Source organism: Tyto alba, unplaced genomic scaffold (genome assembly GCF_018691265.1).
Source record: "Tyto alba isolate M040663 unplaced genomic scaffold, T.alba_DEE_v4.0 Super-Scaffold_40, whole genome shotgun sequence".
Lineage (NCBI taxonomy): Eukaryota > Metazoa > Chordata > Aves > Strigiformes > Tytonidae > Tyto > Tyto alba.
Window position 1 is genome coordinate 1,326,309 of NW_024881316.1, and position 21,682 is coordinate 1,347,990.

Genomic DNA, 21,682 nt, shown 5'->3' on the forward strand with positions numbered 1-21,682 from the left:
TGCACAGAGAGGGCGAGGTGTAGCCAAGGACCCCAAAACACGCAGCTGGAAGCTCTGTGCTTCCCTGGTGCAGGTTTAATGGCACCTTTCTGCCCAGCCATCAGAAGCCCACGCAGCGGGACCAGGCTGGCCAAGGCACTCACCTTGGCGCACATCTGCAGGGGCTGGAGTTGGTTTCATCTCCAGCAGTAAAAATTCTTGTGGCCAGGAGGCGCCTCTGCCCTCCTGGCTGGAAGGACACAGGCCCACAGAAATGGGGTGAACCTCAGCCTTTTCTAGCAAATATTTTATCGGGACAAGGGACAACTGGTACAGGGGAACGAGGAGCCATAAAGATGAAGACTTGTGGTCCAAGTGGTTTAAGAAAAGTACAGAGAAAGTTTGCATCATAGTTCATCTTGTTTCTTTCCTGTGTATTTTATTATACAGTCTGGCAGAGAACTTCAGAAGAAAAAAAAAAAAAGCTATCTGGGAAATGTTCTTCCCTGTCTTTCACTTCTTTTGGTGTGGGATGACAGAAATACCAGCTAGATGAATCCTGACTGCTCCAAAGGAGTGTGCAGATTGTAACAGAAACGCCCGGACTCAGCAGGGTCCTCCTCGTCCACGGCCACTGCATACTCAGGCAAGCCTGTAGCTGGCATCAATGGCACAAAAGCCTGCTCTCTCTCTGCATCTCATGTACTGTGATTTTGGTCAAGCAGACACACTTATTTCCTACTCTAAATCCCTGATCAGCTTTCTGTGATCTCTTTCCCATGGTAGAAGGTCCATAAGAGTGGGGGGATTGGTTGTACATCTTGTTTTGAAGCAAGAATTGCCTTTTATATCTCATGCTTTGCATATTAAAACTTATGACATTTGATACTCAAAAGCTGATTCTAATGCCTTACTGCAGGATATCCCAAAGTGCTCTGACAGATTTTCTCTGTCTTCTTTTCTCTCTCTTTTTCTCTCTTCTTCACTGCTTTTTTTCACTTTCATGCATATGTACTCTCTACTGCCAAGCTTTCAGTCAGTCAGCTGGTTGGTTGGGTTGGTTTTTTGATAGAGAAGAATCCGTCCAAGAAAAGACATCTTTGAATGAAATACTTTGTGATTTACATTTAGTGATATTCAGGGGCTACTCAGGGTTTCAGTGGCCAGGAGGTATTTAAGCCGTGTTTGCTAGTGTACTGTCTCTTGTAATCAGGCATTGTTTTATTTTAATCTAATGAAAGCACATTCTCTGCTACCCCTAATAAAATGGCATTTATCTGTATCCAGAGGCTGTAGAGCACATATTGTTGCAATTAAGATTGCAGTAAACTGTTTGCTAAAACAACAAACTGCCAAGAAGGGGCTTCCAAGCTAGAGAATTTACACAAGTCTTGCCCTCTGTTTATTTACTCTTTAACATAAGCCCGCCTGGGCCTCCAGGAGCCAAGGAAAAGGCAGAGAAAGAGGCCTACCCAGCACTGTCCCACCTTCACCGAGCTGATGGTGTTGGTGGGTCAGTGTGAGCTGAGATGGTGCACGAGGTTCAAGGGTTGGAGAGGGGACTTGTGCGCCTGTGTCTGGGGCTGCAGGGCTGTGAGCCAGTAAGGACATTAAGGAGCCAACATGCAAGTGAAACAGAAGTTATTAGCTGTTCTGTCTCCAAAACAGTATCTATATAGATGTGTGCATGTGTGAGTGCACATATATATATTTATATATACATATATGTAAATATATATACACAAGTATATATGTACATCTCTATATAAATGTATATACCTTTCTATCTGTGTATATACCGTGTACAAAACATATGTATATATGTATTTATTATATATACATATATGGGTATGATCAAAAGCAAGCCAAGAAGCCTAGTATAGGGGCTACCCAAAGTTTCACAGTCCACTTCACCATAGAAAAGCTAGTTATCGACATGTTGCTACAGAAAATAGCAAATCATGCTGCTTCTCATCTTCTCACATGGGATAAACCCCAAACTGGATGGGGACATCGGTTTTTGAAACACCATTTTCTTCCCATTTATTTTAATCGCTTGGAAAATGAACTGACAGCACTTTGCTGCTGGTCTTTCCTGATCCTAACCTGAAGGCAAGACAACCCTATAAAAACAGGAGAACACAGGCAGGTGAGGACTGGCACCAGGCAGGGGCCAGCTCAGGGTCCCTAGTGTCCTACAACTGCCATACAGCAAGAGGTCAAATCCACAGTTTGTCTTAGATTCACTCATTGAAGAGTTTCTCCCTTGTTCAGCCTAAATCCCAGGGGCGGGGAGGCGATGGCATCATGTGGAGGTGGTGCCTGGTGCTTCTGGGGCAGGTGGGACAGTGCCCTGAAGGGGATGGTGCCTGGATGAGGAACCAGATTTTATGTCCATCTGGGCTTATCATGTCCATCTTTCTACAGAGGCTGCTCTGAGGGAAGCTCTGGGCTGTGTAAAGGAGCAAGTCCTGGAAGGGCATGCAAAGATTAAACCCATCTCGACCAAAATGACCTTTTTGTTTTGATGGTTACCATCTCAGCACAGGCTACTGTGCTCCTGAAAGCAAAAAAGACCCTGAATTCCCTCTTAGTGAAGCCCTTTCTGGCATAAGCCAGTAACTGGGGAATGACCCAAACTCCCAAAGATTTAATGATTAAAAACTCACTTGAATGGCACTAAGTCCAAGAGCCTTCCCCCTCCCTTCCCCAGCTTTCTGTTTTTACCGTTACCCTGAAACAGTGACCAATCATTTAGACAGCTATAATCATAATCACGGATAACATGAATCTTTATCCAAAATGACTTCTACTCTCCACCAGGACTTGCTCAAGGTTTGGTTTGTAGGTAGCGGTCTGGCTTCATTTCTACCTAAAATAAACTTTGAACGTTACCTCCAGCTCGGACATAAGCGCTGAGAGAAGCAATACTTTGCAAATTTAACAGGGCTAAAAATTCCTTCTCATTCTTACACTTGTCACTTATAGCATTTTTACCTTTGGCCACTGAAAGATAACAACAACAACAACAACAAATCAACTGTCAGGAGGCCAGCTTGGTGTAGTATATGTAAATTTATAAATCAACCAGCTGTGTGCTTGGCTGTCTGCTTTCACCCCACTTCCCTTTGTAGCAAAAGGAAAAGCAAGAGTGGTACCTTCAGGTCACATCCATCACATCAGCCTCATCACTTGACTGGTGAGACATTGCCAGGTACCAGAAGCATAAAGATGTAGTGATATTGCACCGTAAATTCCCATCGCATTTCACTTCTCCAAGCTGGGCTGCAGGTCATGAAGATTACTGGGTGCAACAGTGCAGCAGTTTGTATTTACTACCTGGTAATATCACACTATGGACCACGGTCAGAGCTTATTTACATGGGTATCTGCCCAAAGTAGCCTCTTGGTGCCACTGGATTTACACAAGATTTACACCCTGCAACCAAGAGCAGAATTTGGCCCTAAATTATGATGTAGTTAAAGACCCCGTGTTTCTGAGTTGTGGAGAATTGTTTACACCCACATGAAATGGGTCGTAAAATGCCATTGCACTGATTTGTTAGAGTGTTAGACCCAATTTGCTCAGGTGTAAATAACTACCCGGTGGGTGGCATAATATTTGCATCCTGTAACTTAAGGCGTTGCTGTCTGCTGCAAATCAGTCAGGCTTCAGGCTCCAGCATCCTCCTGGGAGCAGAACGGATGCTCCTGGCCTGGAGAAAGTGATGCAATAGCAGATTGCTAATGAGGGGGAGTTCATGGGGCGTGACATACACGGAATAAAATTGGAATATCTTGTGTATACTTTCATTACCCAACCGGTTATTTTTTGCAGCTGAAGTCTCGCGTCCTGATGACTCCCTTAGCAATCTCTCCGCCGAGAAGCACACCGGAGCCGGATATTAGTTCAATCCCGCAGGATGCAGCTACGATACCCAACTCAGCCACCCCACAGGCTCTCACAGGTACCCAGCCTCATGTGCTCCTTGGCCAAGGGGTGAGCAGGAGCCAAGGGTTGACAGCCAGATGCTGTGCTTTCTAGAACAGGCAGAGCTCATGAAAACGGGGTGTTCGCAGATTAGACTGGAGATCAATGACAAAGAACAGAGCCGCCCTGCAAGACTATATTTTGGTTGCCATGTGTCAAGTTTAGTGGAGATGTCAGATCCATTCCTCTTGAAATGCGGCCATCAACATCCCATGAATGCTACCATTTCATACCCAGCACTCACCCCATCAAATGCGTTGCAATGACCAGACTAAACCCCGGTGTGAACATGAAGCATCTGTTACAGCTGTGGGGAGAAGGAGGATGGAGAAGCCACAGTCTGACTGTAGTCAGGGTTACCAGCACATAAACCCCAATGCCTTATCACAACAGCAGACCTGGTCATTTTTGACTGTAGTCAGGGAAAACACAGCCTTACTATTTTTTTGCTTATATTACCAGAAGTAACATAGGTCAATGTTTTTCGACTGATGTAAATGAGAAGGAAATCAACAAGGCAGTTGATTTACCCTGAGATTTCAGCAGAGAAACGGATTAGATAGCATTAGAATCTAAACACAACACATAAATCCCATTATTTCTTAGCTGGGATGCACAGAGGAGAAGTTTTCCATCTGCTCTGGTAGCAGAATGATACTAAACGTAGTGATGATGACGATAATAATATATTTTATTCTCATTTATCCCTTCACATTCAAAGACTGCAAAGGACTTGGCAAACATCAGCCGAGCGGTGTTTCATAGTGCTGTCCCCAGAGGTGTGCCCGGTGCCGCTTTCGGAGGGGGACGGGGAGGCACAGTCCACCAGCCCCACCACATCGCCGGGGTGGCCGCAGAGGCTCCGTGGGTCATTTCAGGCTCTGCAGATGTAGCACCCGGTACCTCCATCTGCCTGGCACCTTTTCTCCCAGCACCTCCCCAACGGTGCGTGTAGGCTCCACCAGAGCAGGGTTTGCAGGAGGCGGAGGCAGGCTCAAGTCAAATTTTACCTCCCTATCTGCACTGAAAGGAGCACAGGGACCCCCGCTCCCCAGCGAAGTACCCAGCCAAGCCCCAGACAAAACCAGTGGGTTGTCACAGCAGAAGCCACATCCTGCAGATTTGGGAAGGTTTGGCACGGTGACACCCTGGAACACCCTGGCAGCCCCCTGCAATTCATGCATGCTGCTGCTGTCTTTCGGTGTGTTATCCCTTTGTTTGTTTGGCACTTAGAAGGTGTAAAGTGCTATGTAATGATAAGTATGATTGCTATTATCCTCCTGTTTACCCAGGATAAACTGCTTGAGCCCCTTCTGCCGTTCAGTGAGAGATGGGGTAGCCGAGTGCGCTGTGACAGTCACACTAGATTTTCATTACGGTGATAACTGTAAATTATTTCCAACTTTACACAGCTGTCATCATGTCCTCCACTCCGCTTGATGTTTTTTTTGTCACATATCTGATTTCTGTCAGAGGATAATGTTATATTGTCTGAAAGATGACAGCTCGAGAACACTCAGCCAGCTATTATAATATGTCTCACTTTAGACTGACTTTAGGCTGTGTCTTAGTCACCCTTAGTTACCACAGCGTTATCTCCGCTTCCTCCAAGATGCAGTTAGTCTCAGCCAAGCTTAAAATAAGTTCATGATAGTGAGAGGAGAACACTGATTCTTTGGCTATTGCTGGCAGGCCTGATGGCATGTAGAAAAACTGCCTTTGCAGGCAGTGGCATACGAGAGGAGGCATGCGGGGCTTGGCTGCAGAGAGGCTGAGGCACCCCTCGCAGACTCCCGGTGCGGCACAGTCGAGTGGCTGTGGATTTAGCACTGCACATGATGTACAGTTTCCCAATACAGGTTGCTGAGTGCTGGGTTGGACACGGAGGGTCAGAAAGCTCCCTGTCAGGGCACTGTGAAGCCCAGCACACAGCATGACCCTCCAGAAATTACAGCTGCGTTAAGGTCAGAAGCAGCGAGGAACCAAAGTCTTCCAAAACTCCTCTCAGAGCAGGGCTTCTCAGAGGGCCTCTCAATGAACCAGTCTGAAAACACGTGGAGAAAAAAAAGAAACCCAAACCACACCTCAGGCTGGAGTTTAGCCATTGCTGTAAGGTCACCCTTGCTAGTCATGGTTCTGCACTCCCTGGGCATTTTTTCTGGTCTCCAGCTTCAAGAGAGCAGACCCCAGGCACGTGCAGGAGCTTCTTCAGTTGCATGCAGCTTACCCTCACCTGTGACACCGAACAAGGGCTAAACTCAGCTCGCTGCACTTAGGCAATGGGGGATTAGTGTGAGGAAGCCTGGCTGTGCAGCAAATTCACTGGCGAATGGAAGAGCTTGTGACAGAAATAGAAATGTATAAAGCTAGCGTTTGCTAGGATGCTCTCAGGGCCATTTTGTAATAACCTTGTTGGGATTTTGTGCCTACAGTCTGCATTTATGTCAACAAACAAGCGAACCTGGGGCCATACCTTGACAGAAAAAAGGTGCAGCAGCTCCCAGAGCACTTTGGGCCCGAGAGACCGTCGGCGGCCCTGCAACAGGCTGTTCAGGCCTGCATCGACTGTGCCCTCCAGCAAAAGGCGGTCTTCTCGCTCATCAAGCAGGGCTACGGAGGCGAGACGGTGTCAGGTAAAGCGTTTTTGTCAGGGGTTTTCCAATTGGGAAGTGCTTGGAATCTTAACCTGGTCCCCGGTTCTGACTGTCCTAGCTGTCCTGTTCACATCAGCGGGCCGGCTACCAGCTTTGAACATCGCTTACACCTTGGTAAAATGAGCTGCTGCAGGACTTGCCTTGGTGTCAGACGAAAGTACATCGGTGAAGAGCAGTGGCAGTGATTCAGGGGAGGAATAGGGCTAGCTTCAGGGTCCTGCACTCACCACTCTTCGAAACAGTGCTAAGGCCAGGCCTGCGAGCTGAGTTTTTCGTGCAGCCGTACAAGGACGCGCGGCGCTGCAAGCCCACTTCATTCCACACGTTGCCACCACGTGTTGCTCTAAAGGACAACGCGCACAGAGTTCAGCTGCTGGTGCGTCCTCTGCCTGCAGTTCATGAGCCAAATCCACTCTCAGCTTAGGAACTGCAGAAGTCCCGAGGCAATTTGTCATACAACAGGACCATAGAGATATATCAGAGAATCAGAGATCTTAGGGAACTCCCAGGAGTTCCTCCCACAGTGACACTTCTCGCTGTGTCCTGATGAGTCTCCCATTTCCCATGCTGAGTCCCCTGGCCTGGCTCTCAGACTGAACACGAACTTTTCTTTTAATCACAGCAAGAGTTTTGTGTCACAACGTAGCCTTAGCCCATGGGGATGCAGTGTGAATGAAACAATGATGGGAATATGGGAACGATGCTCTCCAATGAGCTGCCACGGATGAGTCAGGCACGGACATGAAGCCAAGGACCGCAAGCCCAATCAGTTTTGCAGGGATCACAGCAGCTCAGCTCTGCCACTGGGACCCTCTTGCATGGGAGTGCAGGCTCTGGCCCTCTGTGCAGCATATAAATTCTGCTTCCTCCCTCTCCTTTGCTTCTCTCCAGCCACAGGTGTGCCTTCCCTAAGGGACATCAGAAGTACTCTAAGAATGATCCAGATTCATTCACAGAAACAAAAGACCGAAGCAATTTAGTACAAAACTTTGTTTTTGTCTGGTTCTGTATTGCATATATGATTTTCAGTACAAGCAGGAGAGTCATGTTTTGCACCAAGCTTACCAAACTCCTTGGTCTCAGTTTCTCTGAGCCAGCTTGGCTTCAGGTGCCTGAGCTAAAAGCACCTGGTCAACGTTGCTCCAGCTTCATACCTCTTCTAATCGTTGAGGAGTGGTGAATGCCCTCCTAGTCATGGCATGGCTCTGAGATTGCAGCTCACTCCCAGCCTAGCAGCAGCACAGACAAATTTTGTCATGGGCTTTCCAGTCTTCCCATGGTTTGGCTCACAGATGCTCAACCGGCTGTGGAGCATGATCCCTTACAGCAGCTCAGGCCAGCAGGAAATATCTGAAGTTATCCCAAAGATTATAAGCCTAGCATTGCAATTTATACTTGTTAGTAGTGACTGGAGGCCGTAGGGCTGGAAAAAACCTTCCAGGTGGTAGAGTTCAGGCAGCTATATCATGTATTCCCCCCTGCAAACCTGTTGACACCTGAATGTATCCTGCTACAATTGGTCCTGGTGGGTCTTTTGTGACCCCTCCACCTCTCTCATGGCTGGGACCTATGCCCTTTTGGATTCCTGGCTAAATATATTCTCTGACAGCTTTGTCCAGGAATTTTAATTGCTCTGCTCTCACCTTTGAGTTCAATCGTAGATGTATTTTTAGAGAGCAGTCCTCATCCCACTAGGCTGAAATACACATTCTTTCAGGTGCTCTCTGCATTGTGAGGAATATTGCTGGATTAGTGAAAGAAGTGCCAGTGTCTTCCCACAGCCCCACATAGCAGAGGTGGTGATGGCTGCTGTGCTACAGGGAAACTTCCTCTTCCCTGAATGTCACTGTGGCCTGCCGGTGCACCTCGTCAAGTGTGAATTCACCCTTCTTGAGTGGTGCCCATTAGTCCATCTCAGGTTTCACCAGGACTTTATATAGTGGAACTGACACACTCTTGTCTCTCCTATAAATTCTTTGTTCAATACCTCCTTCAAACATATCTGACTTTTTCATTCCTGTGTCACCTTGGTGGCTCATGGGCATCTGGTGAGCCTGTCCTATCATTTCTCCTCCCACCACATCATGTTGAGCCTCCTGAAAAAAATATGTATCGCCATGTATTTTCTAGTATTTTTTTCCACCCGTTTTTATTATTGCAGAACTCAAGACCAGCCAATCCTTTCTGTGCAATCTCCCAATCCTCCTCTCCATTGCTAATACCTCCTAGCTTACTGCATCAACAAAATCTTTTTGTGCCAGCATGGACCACTGCCGGTTCCTCTCCAGTGCTCGGGGTCTCCTGCCAGCAGAGCCTGTTGTCATCTCCTGACCCACCTTTCATATGCAATCATTTCCAGTGTAACGAGAGATTTCTCATACTTCACCGAATTCCAGATAGACAACAACTGCCAACCTTCCATTGCCTATAAATGCAATTAAATCAGTAAATAAAGGTCCATGATGAAGCTGGTAGCCCCCTCTTCGGTTCAGTTTTGGTACCTTTTATTCATTCACAGCCATGTCTTTAATTCTTGTCTCCCCATTATCTTTTAAAACATTGGGTATTGCTGAAGTCAGCCTAATATCCCATCACTTTCTTTCCCCTTCCTTAGACCTGGGAATCATAATGGCCTTTTTCAAATCATACAATACAGTTTTCAGTTGAATGCATATATTAGAAATCCTTGCACTGCTGGCCATGCCAGTCAACATCTTTCAGACCTCCAGAGGGAAGGTGAACTGGGTCACACAAACTCAGTTCCTTAAGCTCCTCCAGTTTGTTTTGTACTTCAGGTGGGGTAATTACATAAAATATTTTAAAACATACAAATACTTGCGTGAAACCTTTTCCCCTGCGCTCATTCTTCCTCCTGCCGTGCAACCCCAGGTATTGAATTGTTCCTGCTTGCTTTCCAGTTTCAGCCTCTTTTGAGGGGAAGCAGCATCTCCTGAACCTGCTGGTAGTGAACAGCATCGGGTACGTCCTGCGCTTCCTGAAGAAGCTCTGTCGCAGCCTCTTGTGTGACAATCTCTTCAGCAACCAGCCTTTCCAGCAGTACGGTGCCGTGTCAGAAAGCCCAGAGGTGTATGAAAACAGACGGATGGAGGCAGGTAGGCTGCTTGATCACAAGATTTAGCCTTGGACACAAGATTTAATAGGGCTGAAGAAATGACTGTCTTTTTTGGTCCTGTACTGTACATGCTAGAGAACTGCAGATTTCTGTGGGACCTTTCCAGAGGGAGGCAGTGGGCTGGTTTGCAGTATTTTTCCTAGTGGCTATAGAGGAGGCTTTTGGGTGAGAACCACTGTGTTAAGGAGTCCCAGCAGTGATAGGGGTAATTTTTTTATTATTTTATATCTCTTTGTTTATTTTATCTGTTTTTCTCAGGAAACAAAGCTTGTATGATCCCATTGTCCTTGTTTCCATCAATTCTCTCCCATAACTTTTGACCTCCTCAAACATACTTGGCCCTGGGGTAGAAGCCTCAAAGGGATTAAGTTGCTTCAAGTTTCAGGCCGGTGGAAAGGTAGAGGGGAAATTTCTCTCTCTATCCAACTCAACCTCCATATTAGACACTGCAGGATCCCCACTGACTACCAAGCCTTCCCTGCTGGCAGATCTGCTGCAGAGTGTTGCCTGTCCCTGCTCCCCGGACCCCTCTGCTCGGGCACTGCCTTGGCTCATTGCCTGCAGTGAGACGGGGGAGGCCGGGTGAGCGCACGGACCCCAGCCCAATCTTTGGTGTCACCGTGGCATGGATAGGAAATCACTGCCGTAAGGGGTGTGCTCTCACCTGGCACTGCCCTGGCACTTCATTACCTGTGTCATTACACTGCTCGTTTTAAGGATCACCTGCAAATCAGCGCGGTCTGCCCTCACTCGAGGGGTCCTCTGACTGGGCGAGGGGAGAGAGCCGCTCACAGCAATGCGTTTTTGGGTCAGTGCCATTAGCATAAATCTAAGGTAACAATATCAGCTGCGGCACACACACAGCCTGGATCCCGATCTGTCACCTCTACCCGTCAGCATAAACCTTAAATGCTAAGGGATTTGCTTTGCTACTTGCAGGAAAGTTTCTCCTAGCTTAAAATGCCCGTGGGCAACCAGCAAGGTCCCTGCCTTAGTGCTTGACCATGTGGGGTGAAGCCCGGAGGGGCTGTGGTGTGGAGCAGATGCACCCAAGGATGGTGGTGGTCCAGAGAGGCATCTGCCCGGAGCAGCACCAGGCTCCCAGGTGGGTGGCATGTCTGGGCTTCCTTCTTGCCCGTACCCCGGCGTGCTGGGACGGGCGGCTGGCCCCGTGCAGCCCCCACGGATCTGGGCCATGCCCGCAGCCCCCACCTGCAATCACTGGCTGGAAAGCTGCCCTGGGGCCCTACTACGGACATCGCAAAAGGAACTTTAGAAAAAAAAAAGAAAGATGCAAAGTTATGGCCCTGAACCTCCACTTCACCTGCAGGCTTCCTCCTGACTTAAATTATTTTTCCTTCTCTTTTATTAACAACACTGTGGGTGTTTGGGGAGCACACTGTCTCTCATGCATTCAGTTTAATGGCAGATACATGCTGGCAGCTGAAGAAGGTGCTTTAGTGTCCACAATTATGATCCATGAATCGCTTGTTTGCCAGGAGGACCCTAAGTGTGTGCTTTGCACACCAAAGCTGGGAGTGGGCTGTGCACGCAGTGCAGAAATTGCCTTCTTGTGCAAAGAAATCCATCTGCCACTCATACACATAGGGGAGGAAAGGCAGGAACCCAGGCTGAAAAGTAATATTTTTTTTTCCTCTGGACTAAAATATTTGCAGCAATCTGAATGCTTCTGAGAGGTCAAGGGATTTCTGTAGCACTGAGTGAGTGCAGCCCAGGAGGCCTGGTATTTGCATTTTCATTTGCATTTTCATTTGCATGTACATTTGCATTTACTTTTGCACAGCAAGGCTGTAGGTGATGGAAAGCAACTCCACAACCAGAGTTTTTACAGTGGCTATTATGCTCTGAGCATCTCTCTCCCTACATAATTTCAATGCAATGTCCCTGACACCGTTCCTACTGGCTCTGCCCAGTCACTGAGGAAGGGGCAAAAATAATATTTTGCCCCAGACCAGGCAGAAGATGTGGATGTAGGGAAGGATTCTCTTCCCTGGCTCTCCCACTGCTTGGGGGCAGCTATTAATTACTCCCCTCTGGAGGCAGCATGGGATGGGCAGCCTGGGCTAGTCTTTGGCTTCCACCAAAGATTAACAGATATATGGTGAGACAGGATTTGAGGACACTTTCAGCATTCTGCTGGCCACTGACCTGGTGTACCAAATTTGGTGAACGCAGGTTGCTCTGCTGAAGCCTGTCCATGGGCCTGGGGGTGGCTGGAAGGGAGGGGGGGGAACGGCAGCAGCTTCACCCTCTAACCTGCTGTCTGCATCGCTGCAGGCCTCAGGATGCAGGCTGGAGAGATGGGGGCTGCTTTCGGTGCAGCCAGGTGGCTGTTTGGAAAACCCATCTGCAAGATTACTGCTGGGTCCCGGAGCTAACACGAAGGCATGGAAGGAGAAATTAACTTTGCCACATAAAGCCATTGAAATAGGGAATTTTGGAGAGGGGTGTCCTGGTTTGGACTGGAACAGAGTTAATGTTTCTTCTTAGGAGCTAGAATAGTGCTGTGTTTTGGATTCAGTATGGGATTTGGTATGAGAATAATGCTAATAACACACTGATGTCTTCAGTTGTTGCTGAGATTTCAAGGACTCCCCAACTCCCCGTGCCCTGCCCATGTGCAGGCAAACAAGAAGCTGGAAGGGATCAGAGCCAGGGCACCAGACCCAAACTGGGCAATGAAATATTCCATATCATGTAACATCATGCTCGGTATATAAAGGAGGGGAGGCCGGGAAGGAGAGAGTTCTCCCTCGCTTCCAGGATTACGATCGTGGGATCTTGGTATTTTGGGATTACCAGCTGGGAACAGGCTGGGTATCAGTCAGCGGATGGTGAGCAGTCGCACTGTGCATTGCCTGTTTATGCTCTCTATTATTGTTATTGTTTTATTTTATTACCATTATTAAACTGTTCTTATCTCAACCTACGAGTCTCCCTTTGCTCCTCCAATTCCCTCCCCCATTCCCAGGCAGGTGAGGGTGGGCGAGTGGCTGCGTGGTGTTTGGCTGCCGGACGGGTTCAAACCATGACAGGGGAAAAGCTGCCTCTTCCCCAGGGCAGCTCGTGCCCGGCTCAGGAGCTGTGGATTGATGGCCTCGCACCCTTCACGCGGTGCTCAGCTGGAGTCGGGCAAATACATAATATTCCTGTTCATCATGTCAGGCTGTATTCAACAGCTCTGTGTGCATCAGTGGAACAACTCCAGTTTTAGGCACTGGAGCTTGAGCCGTTGAGTCTGTGTTTAATGCTGCATTGCTTAAATCTCCTTCCATCTCCCTAGGAGCCAGCATTTCTCTGCAGCAAGGTCAGCACAGGGGGGACCTCTGCTACACAGAACAGAGATGGGGTTTCCCTGTAGCAGCAATAATAAGGAGGACAGTAGGAGCTCTTCTCGCAGAAGGGTCTGTGAGGGTGCCTGGTGGGATAGAGCTCGCATGGAAAGAGCAGGGCCATAATAAAGCACCACAGGAAGCCATGCAAAGCAGCCACATTTTTCATTGTTTCTGTTCTACAGCTTGTAATCGAGATGTTCTTTCTTTTAAAACCATGTGCTTTTCAGCCCCTGTGTACCAATGAATTTAATACATGTATTGACTTTGGTGCAGTCACTCTTGATTTACACTGGCAGAAGTGAGAGGAGAAGCCGGCATCGTGTCCAGTCATATTAATCCACTTACACCATACAGGAGTCACCTTTTAACCTTGCCCCGAAGCACATGCCCCTAAGCCATTATTCACCTGTGCTCACGGCAGACTGCCAGATGCTAATGGCTGCCTACAGGCCAGGTGGGATTTGCTGATATATGCATATATCACTTACCATGATGTTTTACACGCCTAAGAAGCGTGCACTGGCTGGGCTGTGCCCAGCACCAGCCTCTGCAGTGAGCCTCGATGGCCGTGCGTTACCCTCCCTGCACCTGAGCCCCCCCCTGCCCTGCCCGTCCTGCCTCTCGCACCAGCACCCAGCAGCCCTGCACGGGGGGCGAGGGGCCCTCTCCAGCACTCTCCCAACGACAGTGGCTTCACTGCCTCGTCTTGGCACATTGTCTTAGTTTGGGCTGAAATAGAGTTAATATTCCTTTTCAGGGACTAGATGAGTGCTGTGTTTTGGATTTAGTTTTGGGTTTGGTATGGGAAGAATGTTGATAGCACACTGGTGTTTTCAGCTGCTGCCGAGACTTCAAGGACTCTCCGACTCCCCATGTCCTGCCCGTGCGCCAGGGCACAGGGAGCAGGGAGGGAGCACGGCCAGAGCACCAGACCCAAACTGGGCAGTGAAATATTCCATATCATGGCACGTCATGCTCACTGTACACAGGAGGGGTGGTTGGGAAGGAGCTCTCTCTCTCTCTCTCTCTCGCTTCCAGGATTGCGATTGTGGGATCTTGGTATCTCGGGGTCGCTGGCCGGGAACGGGCTGGGTGTTGGTCAGCGGGTGGTGAGCAATTACGCTGTACATCGCCTGTTTATATATCTCTTTTTGTTTTCCCCCATCATCGTTATTGTTCTCATTTTATTGCCATTATTAAACTGTTCTTATCTCAGCCTGCAAGTCTCCCTTCACCCCTCTAATCCCTCCCCCATTCCCAGGTGGGGAGGGGGAAGGGAGGGTGATTAGCTGCGGGGGTTGGTTGCCAATCAGGCCCAAACCACAACACACATCTAGGGACATACATATCCCCACGGTTCTTTCGCAGCTGTGAGGGGACCTTCTGGCTCCTGAGAGCAATTAGTGGGGAGCAGCTGTTGGGATGGCTCCCAGGACTTCATCGAGGAAGTGCCTGGCTTCAGGTCTGCGTTACAGCAAATCCTGAGATTGCCTGTCCCCTGGTTCAAAGCACCTTTGGACCTGCACCCCAGAATTTCCCATGAGAGCAGTAGTGCATTTTGAACTAGAATGATGGCAAGATCTGGGTGAACTCTGCAGAAAATGCCGTGAAGTGTGCCAGGGGCTACACTCCAGAAGTGGGAAGCAAACCCTGTTGGGAAGCCAACAGAGATCCTGTGAAGTGCCTTCATCCACACCCTCTGTGTTCATCTTTCATTAGTGCTCCCATGCTGAGCTAATGGAGGTTTGGATGCCAGCATGAGAAAGGGACTTTTTTGGAACACCTACATACTGTTGACATGCACTTATGCAATGTTAGACTGTTATTTATAGCATGTTTATAGATATACATATATAGCATGTTTGCTATAAAACTTCTTGCCAACCTGATGGTGGGCACAGAAACTGAAGTAATTTCTTGATAAGCATGTTCTTCTTTCCCCTTTCAGTCAATCCTTTCCTTGCTCTTTCTGTCCTGAACCTTGAGTTTTGGTTATTTTGTGCAGTTAGACAACTGCTGTGCTCCACAAAGAGCATGGCTGCATGTAGCTGCAGCAAATCTTTCTTTATGCAAGGAGTCCCGTGGCTACCCTGTATTCTTGTCCTCATCAGGGGGAAGACAGGAAGGTCTGTGAATAGGGTCCCCAGCCTTGCTCCTCTCCCCATGTCAAATTTGTATGCGTGGATACCATACGGTGTCCCCTACCACTGCCCACAGGAGAACAACACCTCTCCTCGTGGCAGTGGATGGAGGAAGGGCCCCATATGGAGCAGAAGCACAGTTAGGGGCAGGGGTACCCTATGCTACATCAGTGCCTCTCTATATAGGTAGGTGGGGTCTTCCTATCTACAAGCACTTGAAAAGCTGGTCCGAGAAGTGCTATAGCAATGCACTACAAGTGTGACTAGTAGGCAAGACAATAGGCTGGGAGCTGGATTTTGTCAGAGACATTGATTGTGTGGGCAAGTCACCCTTCCCTGCTGTGCCTTTAGTTGAGCATCTGTCCAAGGAGGGCAATAATTCTTGCCACCATGTGCAAAGCCCTTCTAAAACAGCTAGGAAAAAAACCCCAATATGATAGAAACCCACATATTATTACAATCAATATTTTCTGTTCCAAGCACCAAATAAACAGCAGCTCAGAAATTTCAAGCCCTGAGAGGGCAAGAAAAATGTTGTCTTTCCCCTTTCTAGTACAGCGGCTTGTTTAATCTTGTCTTGTTGCATGCTGTGAGGAACAGTGCTCCTGGTTTCTAAGCACACTCAGAATAAATGGCTTTTACGGCTATCAATAGCCTTGGCTCTCTTCAGCATTTAATTACCTGCAAAGGCCATTTATTGCCTCATATATTCCTCTACCATGAACGTTATCCTTTAAACAATAAATAAAATATTAAGGTCACTCTTAAAGAGGGATCAGAGAAACTGCACAAGCCGTCCAGCCACAGCAAAGTCTAATATAAAAAGTTTGTCTGGTCTTTGAGGCATTTGAATTGATGGCAGAGCCTGCAGTATAGCAGAGAAAGGGTGGGATGGCTTCCTTCCTTCCTTCCTTCCTTGACCTCTCCATCCGTTTTGAAAAGCTACCCCCCCGGGGGTAGGCCCTCTGGTCCCAGTAGGGGATGAGGAGAAACCCAAAGGTGTGCTCAGAGTCATGGCACAGGCAGTGCTGGAGACTGCCTGGGCTGCAGCCATGGAGGTTAAAAGAGAGAGCTAAATTATGAAATTGAGTTTGAAGAAGGGAAAGAAGATGATTTTTTTTTCCATATCAAAGGGTGGGCATAAGGAAAGTGAATGAAGTGATAGGTGTAAATGCACTAAGCATGATGGGTGAGATCATATCCACTACAGAAAAAAATACCCCCGGGTATAAGTATTTAATTCAAGCTTTGCATGCGCAGTCACGTGAAGGAAGCACAGACACTTTTAGAGCCGTGGTCAGGTAAACCATGAGATTGTAACTCTTTCAGCTTCAGTTTTAGCTTTAATTTTGTTTTATCTGGTTAAGACTTTTCCATAGAGCTATATGATTCCTTTAGGAGATGTCTGAAGTTAGGAGTCCAGGCTTTGATTTTAAATAGTTTAAATTAAAGTTGAAACAAGAACTTCTACTCCTGAACTTTTAAAATATTGATACAAATACCTGTGATCTAGTATACCCATATTTCAAGCAGTCAGATCAGCAGGCCACAGGCCAGAACTGATGATGAAAAACTTATCCCCCATCCAAGTGCCATACTCATTAGCATGACCCACCAGATTTTTCATAGATGCGAGGGGGTAGAAACATGATCCTGGGGTTCCTTACCTTGTGCCAGTTCAAGCCACGTTAGATACCATGGCTGGGGAGCCGCATGCGATGTGTCAGTGTATGCTCTGACAGCCCACGAACGTCGTGGGCAATTACATGTGCAGCTCCTTGCTGGTGGGCTGCTGGAGCAGCCAGGGTCATAGGCTGGTGATGGCAGCGGTGGGGCGGGGGAGGGGGCGGCTGTGAGAGATAGCAAAGCCAATGCTTACTAACTAAACGGCAAAACAAGAAATGTTTTGGAAGAGAGATGAATACTTGCACATGTTTTGTGACCATTGATCCAGGCCCTTGATCCTGGGACTGCCTGGTGTGTGGCACCTGCGGCAGGGCCTGGGCTTGCGCCTCCATGGGAGGAAGCAGAACCAGCCGAAAGTGGGGGAAAAGGGGTCTTGTGTTTAAACTATTTCCATTTGACAGGTTTCGAAGCAGATTCTGAGTTTTTTTCAGGGGATGTTACTGAGTTTTGCTTGGGTGCTCTTCAGTTTTTCAGCTCCGTTTTTCTCCTCCCCCATGCTGCTCTCTTTTTTAGCCTTCTAGATTAAAAGATTAAAAGGCTCTTCCTCCTTTATCAGTCTTTATCTACCTTCTGTTTCTCTCTATCCTTCTCCAGTTCACTCAAAAAAACCCCACACAATGGCATTTCCAGTTCCATGGAAATAAAATATCCATTTTTTTTTTCTAGAAAAGTCTTGGCCCTTGTTTAATCAACAGTGCTCCCCAGCTCCTTGGGGTGTATTTGTTTGCGGTAATTATACAAAGAACATCAAAGCATCTTTCCAAAAGGAGTAACGTACAGCATCCATCTGAAGAACATTCATCTGTTGGCAAAATGAGTGCAGAGCAGGAGACTAAAGCAATTAAGAGAGTAATGGAAGCAAACTGTTGGTGGTGTGCAGTGTGGTGTTTGTGCAGGGACGATGCTGGCCACGGGCAGCCGTGAGAAAGATAAGGGTGCAAGGCAAGGAGTTTAACCCCCAGCAGCTGGGCAAGAGAAATATGTCCCCAACTCTCACTGAAAATAAGATGCAGATGGAGGTTTGGGGAATAAAGTACTTTATGGTGGGTTTCTTCATGGAAGAGATAAAGTTACATAAGGGATTTAGACAAAAAGGCAGCAGTGGCTTGCTAGGCTTCAGCAGAGAAGCAAAAGTTAAGGAAGATGCAGTGAGGCGGGGGGTGAGCCCTAGGATGGGGTCCCGGGGCAAGCCCAGATTCCTGGTGGCACGGCACAGTGCTGCACACCGGTGTGAAGGGAAACCGACTCTGTGGGATCATGGGGAGAGAAGGGTTTAAAAAGACATGAGAAAGAGGAATTGGTGAGCTCCTAGTAGTGGGGACTGAGATTGGCCGGGGAGGTCAGAAGCGGCAGCGGAGAAGGCAGGAAAGGAAAGGATTTGTGAAGGGGAGCTGAGGAATTAGGGCCCAGCTATGCTGTATTTATATGGCAAAAGAAACCCCAGGAGAAATATCAGAAAGTCCAGCAGAGGCTGTGTCACTGGGCAGGAAGAAATGAAACAAAGACTTTATAAGAGATCTTATACCTATGTATAAGCACATGCACAGGCTCACGCTTTATATGTGCTCTACCTAATCTCTGGATTAGTTATTAATGGCGAAGAGCAGCTTATTTTGCAGTTACTGCAATTTGCTCTAGACATCTCACTTCTTGTGTCTCAAATTATTTGTTTTTCAAACAAAAAATTGCTGTTAAATATTTTAAGCCAGTACTAAACAATATAATTCAGGGAGATTTATCATGGTGGTAGCGGAACAGTAATGCACTAAGTACTTCAGCTGCAGAGAATCTCAGCATATAAGACCTTGAAATTTTCAAATAACACAGTCTTTTTCATCTAGTCTATTCTATATACATCTTTTTGTAACTTTTATCAATGCTGATTTATAAGCATACAGCGTACATTATAAAATACCTGGGTAGAAAAGCCCCTCTAGGTACTGCTAGAAGCTGGAGGCAGAAAAGATCGATCGCAGCCTCTCCCATCTCCCTCTGCTAGTGCAGAACTATTGCTGTGCTAAGACACGAAACTATACAACCTCGATAAATCTCCTTTTCATGATGTACACTTTGGAGTAACATAAAGGCAAGGAAGAGGGAAAGAGGATGGAGGAGCAGGTCTGGGCTTTTTCTAAAGGCTGGATCCCTATGTCACTGAAATCCTTTTGCCTTCACTTGTGGGTATGCAGTGTCTAAACAATTTGCCTATGCTGTAAGATATGACTAAAATCTCTCCATTGCAACACAAGACATTTACTCAATCTTCCCGAAGAACTTAAAAAAAAAAAAAAAATCCTCAATGCGTTATTTATTCACACGAGCACCTTTTATTATTGAATCTAATATATTTGTCAGCAGCTGGCTTGTGAATTTACTCTACCTTTTTACTCAGTTTGGACAATAAAACCATGCTGATCTGTTCCCAGCTGGTTTCATTCCCTGGTTCTACTGCATTAAACACAATGTGGCTGTTGCCTCGGCTGCAAACACTCAAGGGAAATTGTTTAAATAATGAAAAAAAAAATTGGCTATGCTGACGTCCTTGTAATCAGGACAACATTGGGTTTTGGAAAATTCTCTAAAAAATTTAGATTCTTGATGTTAACTGACTGGCAGTTTCTCCTTCAGGGATTTGGCATTTCAGCTGCTGCAAAGTATTTTTTAGTAGCTAGGACACAGTGAGATGATACATGGTGCAGTAAAGCCTCAGACTAAACCCTGGAGAATTCACTGCAGGTTTCATCTCCACAGTGTGACCATAGTTTCAGTGTTCATAATATCTACATTCACAAGTGGATGAGGCTTATTTACATTTTCCTGTTCTGACTGACTAGTACCCCCCGCTTTTTCTCCCCGTGGATGGATTGTGCATTCGTACAGCCCATGTAAAAGTTATCCTGCAGACCGAAAAACGCAGGCGTGACAGCCCTGAACCGCTGTCGGCCGATGCCCTGGGCAGCCTGCTCCCTCGCTGCCTCTCCGCAGCAGCCTCAGGGATGCTGCGGCTCCTCGGGGACGCGTCTCCGCGCCGCTCCGCCTCGGCGAGCCGCGAGCAGCTCGGCTCTGCTGCCACAAACCAGACGTCGCATCCCCCGGAACGCTTTCCGTGTCCGGCCAAGCCAGGGCAGCCACGGGCTGGTGTGGAAAAGGCCTGGTCCTCGCCCAGCCGTGCAGGTGCACGAACCAGAGAGCGGTGTTGACGCGGTGTAGAAACACCGGCTGAAGGGTGACATCCTATTTTCATGGTGCTGCATGTCTGGACGGGGATTGGAGCTAAATGGAATGGGCTGGTGCTGTAATCCCAGAGTAAACCACACCGGGCAGAGCTGGTAAATCTTCATCCATCCTAGGAAACCCTTGTTTTTGGATAGATGCATGCAGGCTCAAGTTACAAGAAAGATAAGGTCCATGGTCTGTTTCAGACTGGACAGAAATGTGTGAGGCTGTTTGGCAGACACAGAAAAAGTTATTTTTTCATCTTTTAAGAGCTGATGTTAAAAAAGAAGATAGTAGTTCAGAACCAAGGCATATATTTCACGCTCTTAAATACTGTTTAGCTCTCTCTGTTCTCTCCCTCTCTGGTTTACACTAGGTTGACCTGATAGTTAAACTCACCTGAAGTATTTCCTTCTTCATTTCTGCATTCGCTTTTTGTGTTTCCACACTTTCAGTTTTCCTTCCATAAAGGCTGAGATGCAGGGTTTCTAACCTCCACAGCTGCTTAAGGCTGTCCCCTCCCACTCCCTCCCCCTCCCTGCCTCCCAGACTGGACAAATGCCATCCCTGAGCAGGGAGATGGAGCCAAGCTCAGTACCTATAAAATACAGGCGAATCTAAAACTGTACAAGGATTCTCTTGATATGGTTTTGACACTGTGGATGGCTCCTCTCAAAATGGCTGAGAGATGAGAAAAAGGCTAGTCCTGGATGGGGGAGAGGAGAGGTCTGAGGAAGCCATGATATCATGCCACTTAAAATATAGAGTTCACATCTGGTCAACCCATTATAGAAAATATATGGTAGCACTTAAAAGGGTACAGGGAAGGGTCAGAGGGCAGAGCCCATCACTAAATGATATGAGGAATAGGAGACAACACAAAAAAGGGAGGGGGGGGCGGAGAAAAGAAAGAAAAAAAACATCTATATTGACTGTGAGGAAAAGAAGTTAACAGGGACTTTAATTAGAGCAAATGCAAATGATCGAGCATTGCAGGTGGTGGAGTAAAAAGTTATGATGTGACACAAAAGTATTGGCCTAGGAGGAGGGGCAGGTGTCCTGGGAAGCTGCTGGTGTGTAAAAGAGGACCTCCCTGGTTTAGGGATCGGTGCCTGGCATGCTCAGGTGTGTTGTGGGTTCAGGTTTGCACTGGTGCCCTGTGCAACCTTCACCTGGATGCAGCCACTGTGCAGGACATGGCCGATTAGCTGGGAATGGGGACCCTGGCCCCAGTTCACTGCCCTGACCTCAGGCTCTGCTGTCCAAGCGGCAATCTGGGGACGAACCCAGAGAGAGGCATTGGGGGGTATCACGGAAGGGAAAGCTGGATGAATGGAAGTGTGAGATGGATGGAAGGGGAACAGCCTGGGGAAGGAATGGCTATGCAGGTCAGCGGTGCAGGAGGAGGGAAATGAGAAAAGGAAGATAGGAAAATAGCTGGCAAAATGGGAAAAGGGTGACGCTGCCGGTGTGGGAAAGTAGCATTAGAGCAAGGTCGCGAGATGGTGGAAATATGACGGAAGAAG

The 21,682-nt window shown here is 47.6% G+C and overlaps 1 protein-coding gene across 2 annotated transcripts in view; it reads left to right on the plus strand.

The window, feature by feature from the left end:
- SCML4 (Scm polycomb group protein like 4) overlaps positions 1-21,682 on the plus strand; it is a 70,719-nt gene that overhangs the window by 29,704 nt on the left and 19,333 nt on the right. For both annotated transcript variants that reach the window (XM_033008466.2, XM_033008467.2), the window contains exons 3-5: positions 3,818-3,947; positions 6,403-6,603; positions 9,543-9,737. In XM_033008466.2, coding sequence (XP_032864357.2) covers positions 3,818-3,947; positions 6,403-6,603; positions 9,543-9,737 — 526 coding nt within the window. The remainder of the gene's footprint in view (positions 1-3,817; positions 3,948-6,402; positions 6,604-9,542; positions 9,738-21,682) is intronic.